The 19,611-nt window shown below is 39.4% G+C and overlaps 2 protein-coding genes and 1 pseudogene across 2 annotated transcripts; all 3 read left to right on the plus strand.

The window, feature by feature from the left end:
* Positions 1-719: 719 nt before the first annotated feature.
* Positions 720-12,708, plus strand: LOC126584476 (pentatricopeptide repeat-containing protein At3g20730-like; annotated as a pseudogene).
* An 856-nt stretch (positions 12,709-13,564) lies between these two features.
* LOC126586373 (transcription termination factor MTERF6, chloroplastic/mitochondrial-like) lies at positions 13,565-15,677 on the plus strand. Its single transcript, XM_050251211.1, has 2 exons — positions 13,565-14,934; positions 15,169-15,677. The coding sequence occupies exon 1, from the start codon at positions 13,777-13,779 to the stop codon at positions 14,917-14,919; it is 1,143 nt and encodes a 380-aa protein (XP_050107168.1). The 5' UTR covers positions 13,565-13,776; the 3' UTR covers positions 14,920-14,934; positions 15,169-15,677.
* A 587-nt stretch (positions 15,678-16,264) lies between these two features.
* Positions 16,265-18,201, plus strand: LOC126586372 (uncharacterized). The gene is made up of 2 exons (XM_050251210.1): positions 16,265-16,424; positions 16,505-18,201. Exon 2 carries the CDS (start codon positions 16,867-16,869, stop codon positions 18,022-18,024), a length of 1,158 nt encoding a protein of 385 aa, XP_050107167.1. The 5' UTR covers positions 16,265-16,424; positions 16,505-16,866; the 3' UTR covers positions 18,025-18,201.
* Positions 18,202-19,611: the final 1,410 nt, after the last annotated feature.

Genomic DNA, 19,611 nt, shown 5'->3' on the forward strand with positions numbered 1-19,611 from the left:
AAAGCTTGAAAAAATGAGCAAGCAAATTACATTGATCAGCATACTGCTACTGCTAGCCAAGTAGCCATGAATATGCATGAGTGATCACCATAAAGGTTTCCAGACAAAAATGATGTTTGGCTGAAAATTCTTCTGCTGTGGCTCTAATTATAAAGCCATTTATTGTGGGATTCTTTAATTGTATCTTCTGACTGGATTATCGTCCGAGTTTTTTTTTTTTTTTTACAAATAATATTCTACACTAACAATCTCTACTAAAGAAAAACTTGTCAATATGAACTGATTTCGAGAATGTTCAGCCAAAATGAATATGAAGACTCATTACTATATCGACAATATCTTGATAGAATAAAATATCTAAACTAACTTCTCTATATGGTACATATAACATCACAATATTGTCCAAAAGGTAATATTCTTACAATATCAATAACATTGAGAATTTGAGATAGTGTAAATTTTGTCTTGAGATGACGTAGATATTGCCATGAATATTGTCATTTGTCAACTATGATTCCGTTAAAAGTAGCGGCAAAAATTTTGTTCATATTTCCGTACATAAACGATAAACGAACTTTCAAATAGTGACGCACCCCATTCCATAGTACTTCACAAACTCACACATTAAGCAGGCCTTGTGCAAAAGGGGCCAACTTCAAGAAGCTCTGAGATTCCTTCTCTCCAGACCAACCCAATTGAACTCTTATTACTCTCTGTACATGAATATCTTGCAGATCTGCATCGACGAACGAGCAGAAAGGCCCGGTCTTTTGGTTCACAACCATGTAATTACAAATGGGTTTGGTTCAAATTTGAATTTAGATACGAAGCTGGTGATCTTTTATTCGAAATTCGGCCGCATGGTTAGTTGATGCAGTTCACGTAGAAGCTGCAGAGAATAGGAAGGGAGCAACAATATGCAAGCTAAATAAAAGAGAAGCTATAATAAAAGGAACTTAATTAGACTAGTACATGAAACAAATAAGGAAGCTCAATAGGTATTGCCGTTCCCAACGTTATTAATCTCCTTGGTCATGGAATCTCATGGGTTTACTGATCATTCCCCTAGGACAACAACAACAACAACAAAGCCTTTTCCCACTAAGTGGGGTCGGCTATATGAATCCTAGAACGTCATTGCACTCGGTTCTGTGTTATGTCCTCTGTTAGATCCAAGTACTCTAAGTCTTTTCTTAGGGTCTCTTCCAAAGTTTTTCTAGGTCTTCCTCTACCATTTCGGCTTTGAACCTCTGTTCCGTAGTCACATCTTCGAACTAGAGCGTCAGTAGGCCTTCTTTGCACATGTCCAAACCATCGCAACCGATTTTCTCTCATTTTTCCTTCAATTTCGGCTACGCCTACTTTACCTCGGATATCCTCATTCCTAATCTTATCCTTTCTCGTGTGCCCACACATCCAACGAAGCATCCTCATCTCCGCTACACCCATTTTATGTACGTATTGATGCTTCATTGCCCAACATTCTGTGCCATACAGCATCGCCAGCCTTATTGCCATCTTATAAAATTTTCCCTTGAGCTTCAGTGGCATACGGCGGTCACACAACACACCAGATGCACTCTTCCACTTCATCCATCCAGCTTGTATTCTATGGTTGAGGTCTCTATCTAACTCTCCGTTCTTTTGCAAGATAGATCCTAGGTAGTGAAAGCGATCGCTCTTTGGTATTTCCTGATCTCTGATCCTCACCCATAACTCATTTTGGCCTCCATTTGCACTGAACTTGCACTCCATACTGTCTTTGATCGGCTTAGGCGAAGACCTTTAGATTCCAACACTTATCTCCAAAGATTAAGCTTCGCATATCTCCCTTCCTGAGTTTCATCTATCAACACTATATCGTCTACAAAAAGTATACACCAAGGAATATCATCTTGAATATGTCCTATTAACTCATCCATTACCAATGCAAAAATGTAAGGACTTAAGGATGAGCCTTGATGTAACCCTACAATTATGGGGAAGCTTTCGGTTTGTCCTTCATGAGTTCTTATAGCAGTCTTTGCTCCATCATACATATCATTTATAGCTTGGATATATGTTACTCGTACTCCTTTATTCTCTAAAATCCCCCAAAGAATGTCTCTTGGTACCCTATCATATGCTTTTTTCAAATCTATAAAGACCATGTGTAAATCCTTTTTCCCATCTCTATATCTTTCCATCAATCTTCGTAAGAGATAGATTGTCTCCATGGTTGAGCGCCCTGGCATGAACCCAAATTGGTTGTCTGAAACCCATGTCTCTTGCCTCAATCTATGCTCAATGACTCTCTCCCAGAGCTTCATTGTATAACTCATTAGCTTAATACCCCTATAGTTATGCAATTTTGTACGTCACCCTTATTCTTGTAGATAGGCACCAAAGTGCTCTATCGCCACTCATTCGGCATCTTCTTCGTTTTCAAAATCCTATTGAAAAGGTTAGTGAGCCATGCTATACCCGTCTCTCATAAGACCTTCCACACTTTGATCGGTATATCATCTGGGCCCACTGCTTTTCTATGCTTCATCTTTTTCAAAGCTACAACCACTTCTTCCTTCCTGATTCGACGGTAAAATGAGTAGTTTCTACACTCTTCTGAGTTACTTAACTCCCCCAAAGAAATACTCATTCCATGTCCTTCATTGAAAAGATTATGAAAATAACCTCTCCATCTGTCTTTGACCGCGTTCTTTGTAGCAAAAACCTTTCCATCCTCATCTTTGATGCACCTCACTTGGTTTAGGTCCCTTGTCTTATTTTCTCTTGTTTTAGCTAGTTTATAGATATCCAACTCTCCTTCTTTGGTATCTAGTCGATTACACATATCGTCATAAGCCGCTAGCTTAGCTTCTCTCACAGCTTTCTTTGCCTCTTGTTTCGTTCTTCTATAACTTTCATCATTTTCATCGGTCTTATCCTTGTATAAGGCTTTACAACATTCCTTCTTAGCCTTCACCTTTGTTTATACCTCCTCATTCCACCACTAAGATTCCTTTTGGTATGGAGCAAAGCCATTGGACTCTCCTAATACCTCTTTTGCTACTTTTCGGATACAACTAGCCATGGAATCCTACCTTTGGCTAGCTTCCCCCTCTCTATCCCACACGCATTGGGTGATTACTTTCTTTTTGAAAATGACTTATTTTTCTCCTTTTAGATTCCACAATCTAATCCTTGGGCACTTCCAAGTCTTGTTCTTTTTTCTCTCTCTTTTGATATGTACATCCATCACCAACAAGCGATGTTGATTAGCCAAGCTCTCTCCCGGTATAACTTTGCAATCCTTACAAGTTGTACAATCCCCTTCCTTATTAGAAGAAAATCTATTTTTGTTTTTGACGACCCACTCTTGTAGGTAATCACATGTTCTTCACTCTTCTTAAAGAAGGTGTTGGCTAAGAAGAGATCATATGCCATTGCAAAATCTAAGATAGCTTCCCCATCCTAGTTTCTCTCCCTAAAACCATGGCCACCATGAAAACCTCCATAGTTGCCTGTCTCCTTGCCCACCTGTCCATTTAAATTTCCTCCTATAAATACCTTCTTCGTCTAAGCAATTCCTTGCATAACGTCTCCAAGGTCTTCCTAAAATTTCTCCTTCAAACTCGTATCCATCCCTACTTGAGGTGCGTACGCACTAATCACATTGATGAGTTTTTGTCCTATTACAATCTTTATTGCCATGATTCTATCTCCTACCCTCTTGACATCTACAACATCTTGTGTCAAGGTCTTGTCCACGATGATGCCAACACCGTTTCTCGTTCTATTTGTGCCTGAATACCAAAGTTTAAAACCTAAGTTTTCTAGATCATTTGCCTTAAGACCAACCCATTTAGTTTCTTGTAGGCACATAATATTTATCCTTCTCCTCACCATAACTTCCACTACTTCTATAGATTTTCCCATTAAGGTTCCTATATTTCACGTTCCTAAACGCATTCTACTCTCTTGAACTTTAACCTTATGTCCTAGCTTCTTCACCCTCACCCGTTTAATAGGATCAAAGTACTTCTTTTGTGTGTCCTATGTAAAGTTGATAGAAGCATATACTCCCAAACAACTTTGAATGGAGTCGTTCAAAAAGAAGTTTCTATAACTATCTTACTCATTTAACATTGCATCCGGGTGTTGATGGAGATACAACGACCCTTGCTCACTTATCACTATGCTCGGGCCACACAACGCGCCACTTACGGGTGACGCCTTAGCTTTAGCGCAAATTCGTTCTGAATTCATTTTTATAAGGATTCGACGTAACCTAGAAGTGCCAGCTGTCAACTACATGACGTCTTCACCCTCCACCTTTATCCGGGCTTAGGACCGGCAATGTAAGATAAACTTACGCAGGCGGAGTTGATCATCCCCCTAGGACATTCCTTGAAAATAGAATATCGTACCTCGGACTTCTCAGCAACTCTTCAGATGGTCCCCCATTAGTGCCTGTAACGTGTTTGATAAAATGCATAACAGAAATGTCGTGTCTTGGACTGGTATGATTTCTGGGTATGTTAAAAGTGGGTGTTATGAGGATGGTTTGGTGGTGTTTCTGGGTATGCGTCAGGCGGGTCTTAGGGCTAATCAGTTTGGGAATAGGAGTGCGTTGAGGCGTGTATAGGGTTGAGATGTTTTGAAGTAGGGAAGCAGATACAAGGGTGTATTGCGGAAGTTAGGTTTGCTGAGAACTTGTTTGCGCAGAACGCGTTGGTTGATTTTCATTCTAAGTGTGGGAAGATAGAGGATGCCTGTTGTTTGTTTGAGGAAATGTCAGTGAGGGACTTGGTTTCGTGGAATGCTATGATTGGCGGCTATGCTGTTCAGGGTTTTGCTGATGACTCATTGCGTATGTTCCATTCAATGATGAAGGAAGGTGAATGTTTATATTTGTGGCTAAAATTGTAGTGTTTTAAAAAAATTTCCCGTGTTCTTTTCTTTTCGTGTGTTTCATATATTAACCATAGTCATTAGTGATGACATGGTTACTTAGTAATGAAGAATATAGTTAGTTGAAATGTGTTGGTAGGTTGTCATAAGGATAAGATTGGTTAGTATAGTTAGAAGGGTATTATTGTAATTAGGTTATATGGCTATATAAGGGATTGTATAGCTATCATTTCCTTAAGTTCTTTTGTATACATTTTCTCCATTTTAATCAATACAATCTTTCTAGTTTTTCTCTCTATCATCTTCATCTTTCTTTGTACCAATTCTTCATCTTTTACAATGTAGTTAATATGGTATCAAAGCCACCAGGCTCATGCCATGGATTCTGGTGGTTCCACTTCTCATTAGTCTATTTCTAGTTTTACTTCTTTTCTCATTAGTTTCTTCAGATTTTCTTGAATTTTCCGTCAAGCCCTTCGGTGCTTCCGCTCTCCAGCAGATAAGCAATGCGACTGTAATCGACAAGAAGGTCCTGAACGAGTGCCTCAATGAGATCACTTGACGATGGGTTCTTCATCATTTTCGGAATCGACGACGGGTTCTTCGACACCGACTCGGATTCCCATTCCAGATCCGTTTTGTGGGTCTTCATCCCCACTGCCCTCCGCCAACGGCACAGCCACAACTGGGTTTCCCGGAGCTTCCTGGTTTGAAGAAGCGAGTTTTCGTACAGCTGGGTTTTCAAGATTCAAGTTCTCGGAAGACGAAAAAGCTGAAGAGCAAGAATCGGATTCACATTTCGCACACCAAGCGTCCATTCTTCTTCTACTGCAATCTTGCCAAGAGGTACATCAAGCAGTACAATGCAGTTGAGCTCTCTGCATTGGGAATGGCTATTCTTACTATGATCACAATTGCTGAGAGTCTCAAGAGCAATGGAGTTGCTGTCAAGAAGAACATAAGCACCTCTACTGTTGTCTCGAAGCTGGATGGCGAAGATGGACGGATTGTGTTTAAAGCTCAGTTGGCGATTTTGCTGGGAAAGGCTGAAGAACTCGAAGAGACCGCAGTTCATGTGGCTGCAGCGTGATGGCATATATGATTCAGCAGAGTTTGCTTTCTTTGCACTATTGATTATCTACTTCTTCATTCATCTTGGTGGTGTTTTCAGAGCAGTTTTCTGAATTCGATTTTCTGTGATTTTGATATGTGCTCTGTTTTCTGGTATGGCAGAACGTTTAGACTATGTGCAGCCTAAGTGTTTGACAAATTGTCCATATTTTCTTCATCTGGATTCTTTTCTCGAATTTGATTTGGGATTTTGGTTATGTGTTCTTCTGAATTGGTAAATGAATTCTAGTATATGGGTTGTGCGATAGATCATCGAAGTGTTGATAGCAGTCATTTGGAATTGTTTGGTGATCTGCAACGCTTATTTCTTGAAGCTGTGGTCTTTGATGTACTTTCGAGGTTTAATTGAAGTGAAGTTGTGGTCTTGATGTGTTGATCTCTACAAGTATTAGTTTTCTTGTCGATTTAAAGAATCCTAAGTTGCAGTATGATTTGTGTTCATGGAGTGTCAGTCTCCTTATTTGATATTTTTAGTAGAAATGTGAGATTTGTGTTGTGCTTTGGAGTGTCATTCTCCTTGGCTGATTTGGTTTCTTGGAGTGTCATTCTCCTTGGTAGATTTAGTTTCTTGGAGTGTCATTCTCCGTGGTAGTTTAGTTTCTTGGGAGTGTCATTCTCCTTGGTAGATTTAGTTTCTTGGCAGTGTCAACTATGGCTTCTCAGTTCACAGTCGAAAATTTATTGGGTATTTTCAGACCAAGACCACGAAGTACAGCTCTTTCTCCCGCAACCATCATGTACTTTGGAACATCTTGTGCCATCACAGAACCACCACCAATAAATGAGAAATAGCCAACATGGCAGAATTGATGAACGACAACAGCCCCTGCAGACATCTTGGTCTTGCAGTTCCAGATCAGTTTCAGTGTTCTAGCTCGTTCAACCTTCACTTGGCTACACCAAGTTCAGTTTGAGGGGGGAGTATTAACCATAGTCATTAGTGATGACATAGTTACTTAGTAATGAAGAATATAGTTAGTTGAAATGTGTTGGTAGGTTGTCATAAGGATAAGATTGGTTAGTATAGTTAGAAGGGTATTATTGTAATTAGGTTATATGGCTATATAAAGGATTGTATAGCTATCATTTCCTTAAGTTCTTTTGTATACATTTTCTCCATTTTAATCAATACAATCTTTCTAGTTTTTCTCTCTATCATCTTCATCTTTCTTTGTACCAATTCTTCATCTTTTACAATGTAGTTAATATCATATTCCTTGAGTAGTGTTTACTTGCCACATTGCCGCTTCACCTTCTGTATATCAATGGCATTGCCTTTTCTTTCTGCAGCATGACCACTGATACATTCAATATAAGAGAAATTATGGTCCAATATTATTTACACCAGTTTTGTGTGTGTGCGCGCGAGCGCGCGTGCACGAGTGTGTTTTTCCTTTTTTTGATGTGCTAACTCGCAAGAAAATAGTCAAAAATTGGTTTCCCGCTGGAGGTTCCTGCTTGAGAAGCATGGTTACAGTAAAGTCTCAATAATCTTGTCATCATGCCTTGAGATTTTTATACCATTCGTATGAATACCTTTACTTTTCCTGTTATTACTCTAATTATTGTCTGTGACCATTTCACTTAGGCATGATCCCTGATTGCTTCAGCTTGGGTGGTGTGTTGAGAACTTTAGTCGGAGGTAGTGGTCTTATGAAGGTGAGTCAAATACATGGATTCATCATGCAACTGGGTTTTGGTTCACACAAATCTTTAAGTGGATCCCTAATCGATGCATATGCAAAGTGTGGAAGGGTAGAGAGAGCTCATAAGATATACAGGAGCATGATAAAAAAGGACATTATATCTTGCATGGCACTGATATATGGATATGCACGAGAAGGTAACTACAGCGGCGATGTGCTAGACCTCTTTAAAGAAATAACTCTTATGTGCGTGGCACTTGACAGTGTCATATTATGTTCCATGCTTAACGTATGTGCGAATGTTGCTTCACTGATCTTGGGAAGACAAATCCATGCCCTTACTTTTAAACACCAACCTTGTCATGATGTGGTTATGGGAAATGCTCTCGTTGATATGTATGCAAAATGCGGAGAAATTGAAGATGCTAACCATGCTTTTGATGAGATGGAGGAAAAGAATGTTATTTCATGGACATCGATGATTTCTGGATATGGAAGGAATGGCTTGGGACATAAGGCAATTGCTTTATATAAAACGATGGAATATGAGGGGTTGCAACCTAATGATATCACATTCTTGTCTCTTCTCTTTGCTTGTAGCCATGCTGGACTGACAGTTGAAGGATGGGAATGCTTCAATATTATGCTTAGAAAATACAACATCTCGCCTCGATCTGAGCATTTTTCTTGCATGGTAGACCTTTATGCACGTGCAGGTTTGTTAGACGAAGCTTACAAACTTATGTGTGATATGAACATAAAGCATAATTCAGCAGTTTGGGGAGCCATTCTTGGGGCATGTAGCATCCATGGTAATAGCTGTTGGGATTTAAAAAACTTCTCTACTTTGGAGATGTCTATCTCACAAATAAGAATGTAACACAGCGGAAATTGATAGGCAAGAGAAAAAGAATATTCAAGGTAACACTCAAAACTTTTCTTATTCTCACACAAACTAATACAAGAGAAATCACTCAAACACTCTTGGAAGCTATGAATGCTTCTTCTACTTATTCTCACTTTAGAGAGCCTTCTTGTCTCTCTTACTTCTTCTTCTTCTTTCTCACTTCTCTTTTCTTCTTCTTATATATCTTACATTACAACACACTCACCTATATTTATAGGCAAGCATAACCAATCATACCAAGTGTGAATACCAAGTGTGAAATCATCCTAGCCATTATTCTTGATTCTCTTAAAGTAGCCCACCAACATAGACTTTGCTTATGAACATAATGAACACATGCCATATTCATGCTAGAATTGTCTAGCATTTTCAATGCATGCACCGACCATTCTAGAAGCAAGATTACCTTTCAACATCCCCCCTTAATCTTGCTTGTGACGCCGATTGAGTATCTCAATCTGATAAAGTCTTCTTGTTTGAGTGGCTTGGTGAATATGTCTGCAACTTGGTCTTGAGACTTCACGTACTCAACTTGCACATCCATTTGTTGAATCTTCCATTTGTTTTAAGCTGCCAAAGAAATTAGTAATCTTATAGTTTCCAAACGAGCAACAGGTGCAAATACCTCATCATAGTCGATTCCAGCTCTTTGACTATAGCCTTTCGCCACTAGTCTCGCTTTGTATCTTTCGACCTTTCCATTGGCATTTTTCTTTGTCTTGTACACCCACTTGACTCCGATGGCTTTGTGTCCTTTCGGAAGAATGGCGAGTTCCCATGTATCATTTTTCTGGATTGCTTCGATTTCGTCATCCATTGTTTTCCTCCACTTAGTATCTTGTACTGCTTCTTGGAAGTCGACTGGTTCACAATCAGCAAAGAGACAGAAAAGTGTAGGATTATCAAGTCTTTCAGCTACCTTATAGAGATCTCGTATACTTCTTGTGCGTGGTACTTCTCTTTCATTTAGGCTCCCACTTGATGATGTTGATGCTGGTGAATTGCCATGATTGGTTGATATTGGTGAAGCAGGTGGAGTAGTGGATTCTTGTTGAACCTCTCTTGCTTGCTCCATCGTCCCTTGTTCATTCTCTTCTTCAAATTGAGGAAAGAAATGAAGATCTCCTGCATGCGGGCCAAAATCCCATTCTTCTTCTTCGTCGAACGTCACGTCTTGACTGATCACCGTCTTTCCATTGTTTGGATTATACAACGTGTAGCCTTTTGAATTTGAGTCATAGCCGATAAAGATGAACTTTTCACTTTTGTCGTCGAGTTTGACTCTCCTCTCGTCTGGTACATGTACATGGGCTATGCTTCCAAAAACTCTTAGATGAGAGATACCTGGTTTTCTTCCACTCCATGTTTCTTGCGGAGTCTTTCCCCACACACTTCTTGTTGGAGATCTATTGGATAGGTAGACAGCACATGCTACAGCTTCTGCCCATAACTCCTTAGGCAATCTCTTGCTTTTGAGCATACTTCGAGCCATGTCGAGGATAGTTCGATTTTTTCTTTCCGCCACACCATTTTGTTGAGGGGATCTTGGAACTGTCAAAGGTCGACGAATTCCTTTGGCTTCACAAAATTCTTGAAATTCCTTTGAAGTGAATTCTCCTCCTCGATCAGATCTCATGGCTTTGATCTTGCAACCACTCTCTTTTTCTACGGCGGCTTTGAACTTCTTGAATGCTCCAAAGACTTCTGATTTCTGCTTCAAGAAATAAACCCAGGTTTTTCTTGAAAAATCATCAATGAAGAGAAGGAAATAATTATTTTTACCCAAAGAGCTTGGTTTTATAGGACCGCACACATCGGTGTGAATGAGCTCAAGTGGCTTCTGGGCTCTTGTGGTCGACTCCTTTGGAAAGCTTTTCCTGAATTGTTTTCCAAGTAAACATCCTTCACAAACTTGATCAGGGTGGATGATGCACGGTAATCCTCTCACCATCTCCTTCTTAGATAATAACTCCAATCCCCCGAAGTTAAGATGCCCAAAACGAAGATGCCAAAGCCAAGATATGTCTTTGTAACATATCTTGAGACACTTTGCAACATCGTTTTGAATGTTCATGGGAAACATCTTATTCTTTGACATTTTCGCCTTGGCAATTAATCTTCCTTTGTCATCTCTAAGAAAAAGGATATAATTTTTTGTATGAAAATCATAACCTTTTTCAAAGAGTTGACCCAAACTCAAAATGTTGCTTTTCATATTGGGCACGTAGTAGACATTTGAAATTAATTGGTGACCGCCATTTTCAAGGGGAATAAGGATGTTACCTTTTCCTTTTACGGGTATTTTGGATTCGTCTCCAAAAGAAACGTTGCCACTCACTGATTCATTGAGCTCTACGAACACGCTTCTTTTTCCACACATGTGGTTGCTGGCGCCGGTGTCAAGATACCATGTATAGTCTTGGTCTCCATCATTGTTCTTGCATGCTAGTAGCACAATGCCATTCTCTTCTTTATCTTCTTTCACATAATTGACCTTCTCATCAAGTCTGTTGTTTGGAGCTCTACATTCCCAAGCATAATGCCCGAACTTTTGACAATTATAGCATTGAACTTGAGATTTTTCATACCTCAAGTTTGAGCGTCCTCTCCCACGACCTTTTGTTGAGCTTTCTCCTCTTTCGTAGTTACTATGGTTGTTGAAGTTCCAACTGCGTCCACGCCCATGTCCACGTCCGCGACCTCGGCCACGACTTCTTCCGTACTGGCTTATCTCGTTGTCGAAGCTTTCTTCTTTCTTCTTTGGCTGAATATGTATCTTGAGAAGCTGCTCATCATTCCCTTGCCTCTTCTTATGTTTCTCTTCATATGCTTGTAGCGAACCCATTAATTGCTCTATACTAATTTCTTCCAAGTCTTTAGTTTCTTCAATTGTCACGACAATGTGCTTGAACTTGGGGTCCAACGAGCGTAGTATCTTCTCCATAATTCTAACATCTTCTAATTTTTCACCGTTTCTTTTTAATTGATTGGAAACGGCTAAAACTCTTGAGAAGTAATCAGAGATTGATTCAGACCCTTTCATTTGTAAAGATTCGAACTCACCTCTTAATACTTGAAGACGAACCTTTTTCACTTGTTCGGCTCCTTTGTAAGAGGTTTGAAGCTTTTCCCATGCTTGCTTGGCGGAGGTTGCACTCGAGACCTTCTCAAAGCCATTGTCATCTAATGCTTGGTAGATGAGGTAGAGAGCCTTCTTGTCTCTCTTTCTTGAATCTTTCAAACTCTCCTTCTGGGGTTGGGGCAGAGTAGCTTCATCTTCTGGCTCAGTGTAGCCTTTCTCCACGACTTCCCATACATCATGTGCTCCCAAAAAGGGCCTTCATTTTGATACTCCAATTATCGAAGTTGTTGTTGTTGAGCACTGGAACTTGGAAAGCTACCATAGCGTTGTTAGCCATGGCTCTGATACCACTTTGTTGGGATTTAAAAAACTTCTCTACTTTGGAGATGTCTATCTCACAAATAAGAATGTAACACAGCGGAAATTGATAGGCAAGAGAAAAAGAATATTCAAGGTAACACTCAAAACTTTTCTTATTCTCACACAAACTAATACAAGAGAAATCACTCAAACACTCTTGGAAGCTATGAATGCTTCTTCTACTTATTCTCACTTTAGAGAGCCTTATTGTCTCTCTTACTTCTTCTTTCTCACTTCTCTTTTCTTCTTCTTATATATCTTACATTACAACACACTCACCTATATTTATAGGCAATCATAACCAACCATACCAAGTGTGAATACCAAGTGTGAAATCATCCTAGCCATTATTCTTGATTCTCTTAAAGTAGCCCACCAACATAGACTTTGCTTATGAACATAATGAACACATGCCATATTCATGCTAGAATTGTCTAGCATTTTCAATGCATGCACCGACCATTCTAGAAGCAAGATTACCTGTCAACAATAGCTTACTTGGAGAAGTGGTATCAATGCATCTTTGTGATATGGATCCAAAGAATTCAGTTAACTATGTTGTTCTAGGAAGCCTATATGCTGCATTTGGTGCATGGGACAATGCTTTGGAAACTCGAAATTTGATAGAGAATAGAAGTCTGAAAAAAGAACCAGCGCAGAGCCTTTTAGTATCCACATCAAGTAAAAGTTAAAACTGTGCTTTTGCATGCAACTTAAGACAGTAAAACTAGCTTAACGGGTCGGGTTCGGATGACCCATTAACTTAACGGGTCGGATTGAACTCAACCCAAACCCGATAAACCCGACCCATTTACAGGTCTAGATCTGAGAGGTCTGTGTTGTTTTTTTTTTTCCTGAGTTAAAGAACCTAAATGTACGTTCATAAGGTTTAATCATATGAAACTGCACCTGAGCAGGAAGGTGCACAAGAGAGTTTGGCACTCGGTACGAATATATGATGCTTTCTTTTTTTTTTTTTGCTTAACATTTTTCGCAATTGAATCTTTATCGTATGAAAGATGAGTTTGGCTATGAAAAATAAGGGGATCTTGATTTGAATATCTAGCCTAGTCCTGGATCCATGTGGAATTGACAAACATCGGTTGGGAGTCTTCCACTAATCCATGCAAACATGAACGACTGTTCTTAGCGTCTCTCTTATGAAAAAGTAAACTCATCATTTCATTCAAAAGAAATACAACCAGGCCAAACATGACTAGATTGTTGTTTTGATTAAAGTATATAGTCAAAATAAATCTCTTTTGTTAACGTGATGAGTGATGTAAACACAAGAGATATATTCCGTAAAAGATGAGAGATTCTTGCATGCGGACAACCGCATAAGGCATGTGACTCAAATGTAGGTTTGGGTGGGACTAAATACTTGAGAATATAACATACATGCAACTAAAACGTCAAGACAACGATGTCTCAAACCAATCAATCAATATTACGTAGGCTATTTAAAACATATGATGATATTGTCATTGTGTCCCAATTAAATATATGTTTTGTTATGTTTCGTTTTTTTATGAGATGATCGGATGACTAACGTGGTACAGTTTCCAAAACCCAATTATATGAATAGTTGAATATCCATATTGCTTTTACCATTCCATTTTCCTTCCATTCAGCTGCAAACCCAATATAAAGGTAAATCTACGAAAAATCTCCATTAAGTTTTGCACGTAGAACTTTTAACAAAATTGATAACACCCCTTTGGCGTTCTTCCTGCGTTGAATCACAATCCATATCTGACATGAAATTCAGAGTTGGATCGTTACTGAAGCTCCGCATCTTCCTACCCACATCGCCAAATTTCCAATCTTTCCCCAAAACTTTGATACTGGCAACGTGGTTTATTTTCACACCCGCCACCTATTCGACGATTTGCCTGACTGAGGAAGAAAGTGCGGGAGAAGACATTGGAGACCAACCAAAGAACTCTCTACAAGTTCTGAAGCAATTGGGCTGTAGTGACACTGAAATTTCGATGATCTCCACGCGGGGGCCTTCTCTACTGAATGCCGACGCGAACCAGCTTGAGTGCAAACTCAAGCTTCTAACTGGCTTGGGCATCACGGCGCCTGAGCTCGTGAAGATTATCATTGGCCGTCCCCGATTGCTCACTTCTCGGGTTAACCATTGCTTGGATGAGCGGCTCGAGTTCTTTATGACATTGTTTGGATCAAGGGAAGTGCTTGTCAAAGCCATTGTGAGGAACCCTTCTCTCCTGACCTATGACTTTCAGAAGAAAATCAAGCCCGCCATTGCGCTGTACCAAGGAGTCGGTCTTAGTATGCAGGACTTGATCCAAATGGTTCTGTTGCGGCCTACGTTGATCCCAAGAACTTCATTTGATGAAGAAAAGATGGAATATATACGAAAAACCGGGCTTTCAAATGGTTCCAAGATGTATAAGCATGTTGTCACAATCATTGGCGTTTCACGACTTGAAACTATACGTAAGAAAGTTGCAAATTTGGAGAAGTTTGGTTTCTCAGAAGATGAGATTTTTTCCCTTTTCGCGAAGTTCCCCCTTGTGCTGACACTATCGGTCGATAAGGTTCAGAGGAACATGACTTTCATTTTAGGACAAATGAAGCTTCCTGCTACGACGGTTCTTGAGCACCCATGCTTGGTGTTCATGAATTTGGAGGATGTGTTGAAGCCACGAGTACTTCTTGCGCGGAAGGTGCAGGAGATGGGTCTTGATAAAAAGATTGAAGGTCCTATGATGATGAGGGCAATGAGAATGACGGAGAAGCGGTTTTTGAAGGCATTTGTTCGTTGTCACCCAAAGGATGTTGCTGATGAACTGATGGAGTACTACAAAAATGTGAAGGGTGTTAAGCGGTTGGCTGAAGCCTCAAGGACGTTACATCAAGGATTTCCTTTCTGAATGTTTTTGGCTCAGGTTTTCATCTTCGTGTCTAAAACGCATCTTACTGTACAGGTCTCTATACATTTTGTTACGTGAACTTGGAGCAGTTTGCATACATTTGCGTTGTTTTTTCTTTATTTGGGGTTCAACCGTTCAAGTAATCCATTATTTGGGGTTCAATGTGTCTTCTTTCACTACAATGCGCTACTCAATAATGTTCGACATTTCATCTGCTGTGAAGGCTGCTGATTTGTTCCGATTGTATAGGGTCATTTGTTGACGTTTACATTCTTGGGACTGGTAGTGAACTTGACTGCCACAGTGAAGAGTAACAGTAATGGACTCGATAACAAAGAAGGGTAGTTCTTGGTTATACCGTTGAGAAGGTTGATTCAACGCCCCCAATGTGTTTAGGAAGCATTAGTTGCTCAAACTAACAAACACAGTAGAGGCTCCAAGAGGGGATGGTCTAAGCAAAAAGCACAAGGCGTTTTGCTATCCATGTTACTCACCAAAGCGTGGCAGGTAAGGAGATACTGCAGCTTTCTTCGTTGTTGCATATAAGCGTGACTAGTCTTGTAGCATCGTTGCTTTTTCGATCTTCATTTCTTTTCCGTGGCGAGAAGACGAGACGGGAAGGAGACTTTGATCATTTAGATTTTGAATCGTACTGTAAATATTGATGAACCTGTTGTACAATTTTGTGCTAGGATGCATGAAATTCATCCTTAGCATTGCTTTTGATGGTGTAGTTATATCATACTTCTTCCCACGAATTACCGAAAGGTCGTATTCACTACATATAGTTTGAGGCAATTTCAGGGTATTTGAGTACTGTGGACAACATCAAGAAAGGTTTCCTTTCATCTAATCTTAATAGAATGTGAAGATAAATTATCTCAATCTCTTGATCGTGGAAATTCCTTCGCCGTCCGTGGAGGGAGGGACGGTTTTGAATTTTGCATCATATGGTAAAATGAAACCCGCACACCACTTCAGCTAGTTGCGTCATATGGTATTAAATTATATATTATTATTGTCATGAGATATTTTGTCAAGCATCTTGCTCGTACAACAATAGTAGTTAAAGAAGCATTAAACAGTATCGTGTGTAACAATAGTAAGTCTAGTAGGGCCGATTGCATACACTGGCCCCTATGTGGTCGGACAGTGTTGGGGAAAAATGAAAGGGATCCTCTCTAGATCCCTTCCACTAAGTCCACCAAGCCCGCCAATCCGGACTTTTGAAATTTAATCTAACGGCTAAAGTTATTATAATTTTTAAAGAGCCTCATGTTTGTAGCCGTTAGATCAAATTTAAAGGATTTTGATTGATGAACTTGGTGGAAGGAATCCGAAAAATATTCCTTTCCGGGAAAATTTTCAAAATTGTTTCCCATATAAAATAGGAAATAAATAATTGTTGGTGGGATTAGCAAAATCTTGGGTGCATTACTACCTGGCCTCAATGCCCTCGTGCCTTGTTCCTTAAACCCTCTCAAAGGCTATCCATGGCTGCCCAGGTCTTCCTCTTTCCCTCTCTGAACATTCACCTCTGAATATCTATTAATTTGCTAATAAATATCTTCTTTCTGTGGATTAGATGGAAAGCTCAAAACTTGGCGCGCCACTCTGAAGAGATGATGAGTATACAGAAACAGTGGCGGTGGTAAATCCTGCAGAAAACGCTTTTCGCCATTTCGTTTCGATTACATCAGTTCAGAGAGTATCAGGAATCAAGTTTATTGCTGTTGTGGGTATGTAAGAAGATTTGAGTTTCGAATTTTCGGATAAAGCTTACCATTCTTCCTTCTGATTCTTTTACTGCATTGCGATTTCCAAACGTTCCTCAGCTAATAACTTGAATTTAATCAATGCCCATTTCTCCATATTGGTCCTTCTGCAAATACAATTTGTTAGTTTTTGCCTGGAGTACATTAATTCCAATATTGTGGCACTACTGACATGCAATCTATATTTGGTTCTTTGGTTAAGCAACTTAAGCCCCGACTTTTATTGCCACCCTCTCAAAATTTCGTCACTTTTCCGAAAGTTCTGTACCCAACAAGTGGTTTACTTTTCCCACCCACCACCTATTCGACGGTTTGCCAAGCCCAGGAAGAAAGTGTTGAAGTAGATATCAGAGACCAACCCAAGAATTCTGCAGAAGTTCTGAGGAGCTGGGGTTGTAGTGATACAGACATATCCAAGATGTTCATGCGGCGGCCTGCTTTGCGGAGTACTGACCTTAACCAGCTTCGGTCCAAACTAAACGTTCTAAGTGGCTTGGGCATTACTGCACCTCAGCTTGTGAAGATCATAAATTGTCGTCCCCGGTTTCTTAGTTGTCGATTTAATCATTGTATTGATGAGCGGCTTGAGTTCTTTATGAGATTGTTTGAGTCAAGGGAAGTGCTTGTCAAAGCCATTGTAAGGAACCCGTCTCTCTTGATTTATGACCTTCACAATAAAATCAAGCCTGTCATTAAGCTGTATGAAGGAATTGGTCTTAGCATGGAGGACTTGATTCAAATGCTTCTACAACGCGCTACATTGATTCCAAGAACTTCATTTAATGATGAAAAGATGGAATATATTCAAAAAACCAGGCTCTCAACTGATTCCAGGATGTATAAGTACGTTGTCACGATTATTGGCGTTTCACGCCTTGAAACTCTCCGTCGGAAGATATCTAACTTTGAGAAGTTTGGTTTCTCGGAAGATGAAATCTTTGGTCTTTTGGGAAGCTCTCCCCTTGTGTTTACACTGTCAGTTGACAAGGTTCAGAGGAACATGACTTTCATTATAGGAAAAATGAAGTTCCCCGCTAAAGTGATTCTTGAGAATCCATTTTTGCTGTACGCAAATCTGGAAGCTGTGTTGAAGCCACGGGTATTTCTTGCAGGGAAGATTCACGAACTGGGTCTTGACTTGCAGATTAAAGGCCCTAGGATGCTGACAGCATTGAGGATGACAGAGAAGAGGTTTCTGAAGGCGTTTATTAATTGTCACCCAAAGGATGTTGCTGATGAATTGATGGAATTCTATACAAATGCAAAGAGTGTGAAGCGATTGGCAGAAAACTACTCCAAGAAGAACTTCCATCAAGGATTTCCTTTCTAAATTTCTTTTGCTATCAGGTTTTAATCTTTGGTCCTGAAAGATATCTCGTTATACTTGCCTATATCCATTATGTTACATTATGGAGCATTTTGCATATAGCAGCATTGTCTTTCTTTCATTCTGTATAATATTTGGGACTCGATTTATTCTTTATGATTCATGGTCTCGCTCTATCTATCTCTCTTGTTGGCACTACATAGTTACAGAACACCCTTTTTTGGGCAATAGGGAAAGCATAGTAGAAAATGTTCATAGTAAAAACAAAACGCTGAGAAGTACGGGTTTTATTCTTTTGGCTTGGGAAGTACTAGTCACATAATCAATCAAGTAAATTTGAAGTATTACCCTTGTAAGTTTTGCTGATAGATGGACGAGCTGTGTCTTACATGATATAGTTTGTGCAGCAATCACGTTTTCAGAAATATCGATTGGTTTGGCTGCTAATTCTATTGTATATGTTTTGTTCTCTTTGCAATTTTCTAGTTTTTTTCTCTCCTGGCTTCCTGTTGGTCTGATGGAGAGCTCTTATGCTGTGCTTTAAAGTTCAGCAGGTACATGGGTTTTTGGAACCCTTATCTGTAATGCATCCTTGTAGATTGATTCCAGGCATTGATATACCTTTTATTTCAGTAGTTCATCAGACGAGTCTCAGATTCCCACGTTTCTTAATTAGAAGCGGGTTTTGATTAAAACAAAATTCTCTTTTATTATATATGGTTGTGTTTACATATGTTGTAACGGTGCGCGTGAATTTCATCCCCAGCATCTATTTCGATATTGTGGTTGTGTTGTTGTTGTTGGTATTCGTATTGTGTCGTTGACATTTGCACGAAATAACAGAAAAGTCGGATTCATAGTTCGTTGGGTACTTGTAGTCTCAGTGCTGATTAAGATGAACTGCATAACTATTAGCAAGGTTTCTTCTCTTATTTCTTACCTAAACAAAATCTGGTGCTTGTTTCTTGTGTCATGTTTTGAAGCAGCAGTTCCGACTATCATTTGTTTTGTTGGGATCGTTTTTCCAACTAAAAGGTCGTACCCAGTGCACAACGCTCCCGCTTTACGCAGGGTCTGGGAGAGGTGAATGTCGGCTAGCCTTACCCCCATTTATGGAGACTGATAACACAAAATTAAGAATTTCAACTATCCTTTTTTGTTTAGGCCAGAAGAATTCTCACTGGATTGCTCAAATAAATACTTAGCTCCTCAAAGGAAGAGTAGGAGTTCTTACTCAAAATTGTTTGTTGTGATTCATAGAACTTCATGTTTATGATCATAATTGTTCATATTAAAAATCATTATATAAATATCTCTTTTGCAAAAAATCAATTAAAACTAAGATCGTCTAGTCATCAAACTATATAAAAACAAATGAACGGAGTTAGTCACAAATTGTCTATATTTGCTACAATAGATTAACTAAACGATTGTAGTTTAATTCATTTTTTGCAGAGACGATCTTTATAGAGTGATTTATAATATAAACTATTTTTATTATAAGCATAAAGTTATGTGATTCTATCACTTACTCATTTAAGTTAAGTACTTAGTCGTTGTCACATTATTCTATCACTAATTGTCTGATTT

Source organism: Malus sylvestris, chromosome 10, assembly GCF_916048215.2.
Source record: "Malus sylvestris chromosome 10, drMalSylv7.2, whole genome shotgun sequence".
NCBI lineage: Eukaryota > Viridiplantae > Streptophyta > Magnoliopsida > Rosales > Rosaceae > Malus > Malus sylvestris.

Bases quoted from the DNA above. Each gene is read 5' to 3' on its own strand.
- LOC126586372 (XM_050251210.1), top strand. From the start codon at position 16,867: ATGCAATCTATATTTGGTTCTTTGGTTAAGCAACTTAAGCCCCGACTT.
- LOC126586373 (XM_050251211.1), top strand. From the start codon at position 13,777: ATGAAATTCAGAGTTGGATCGTTACTGAAGCTCCGCATCTTCCTACCC.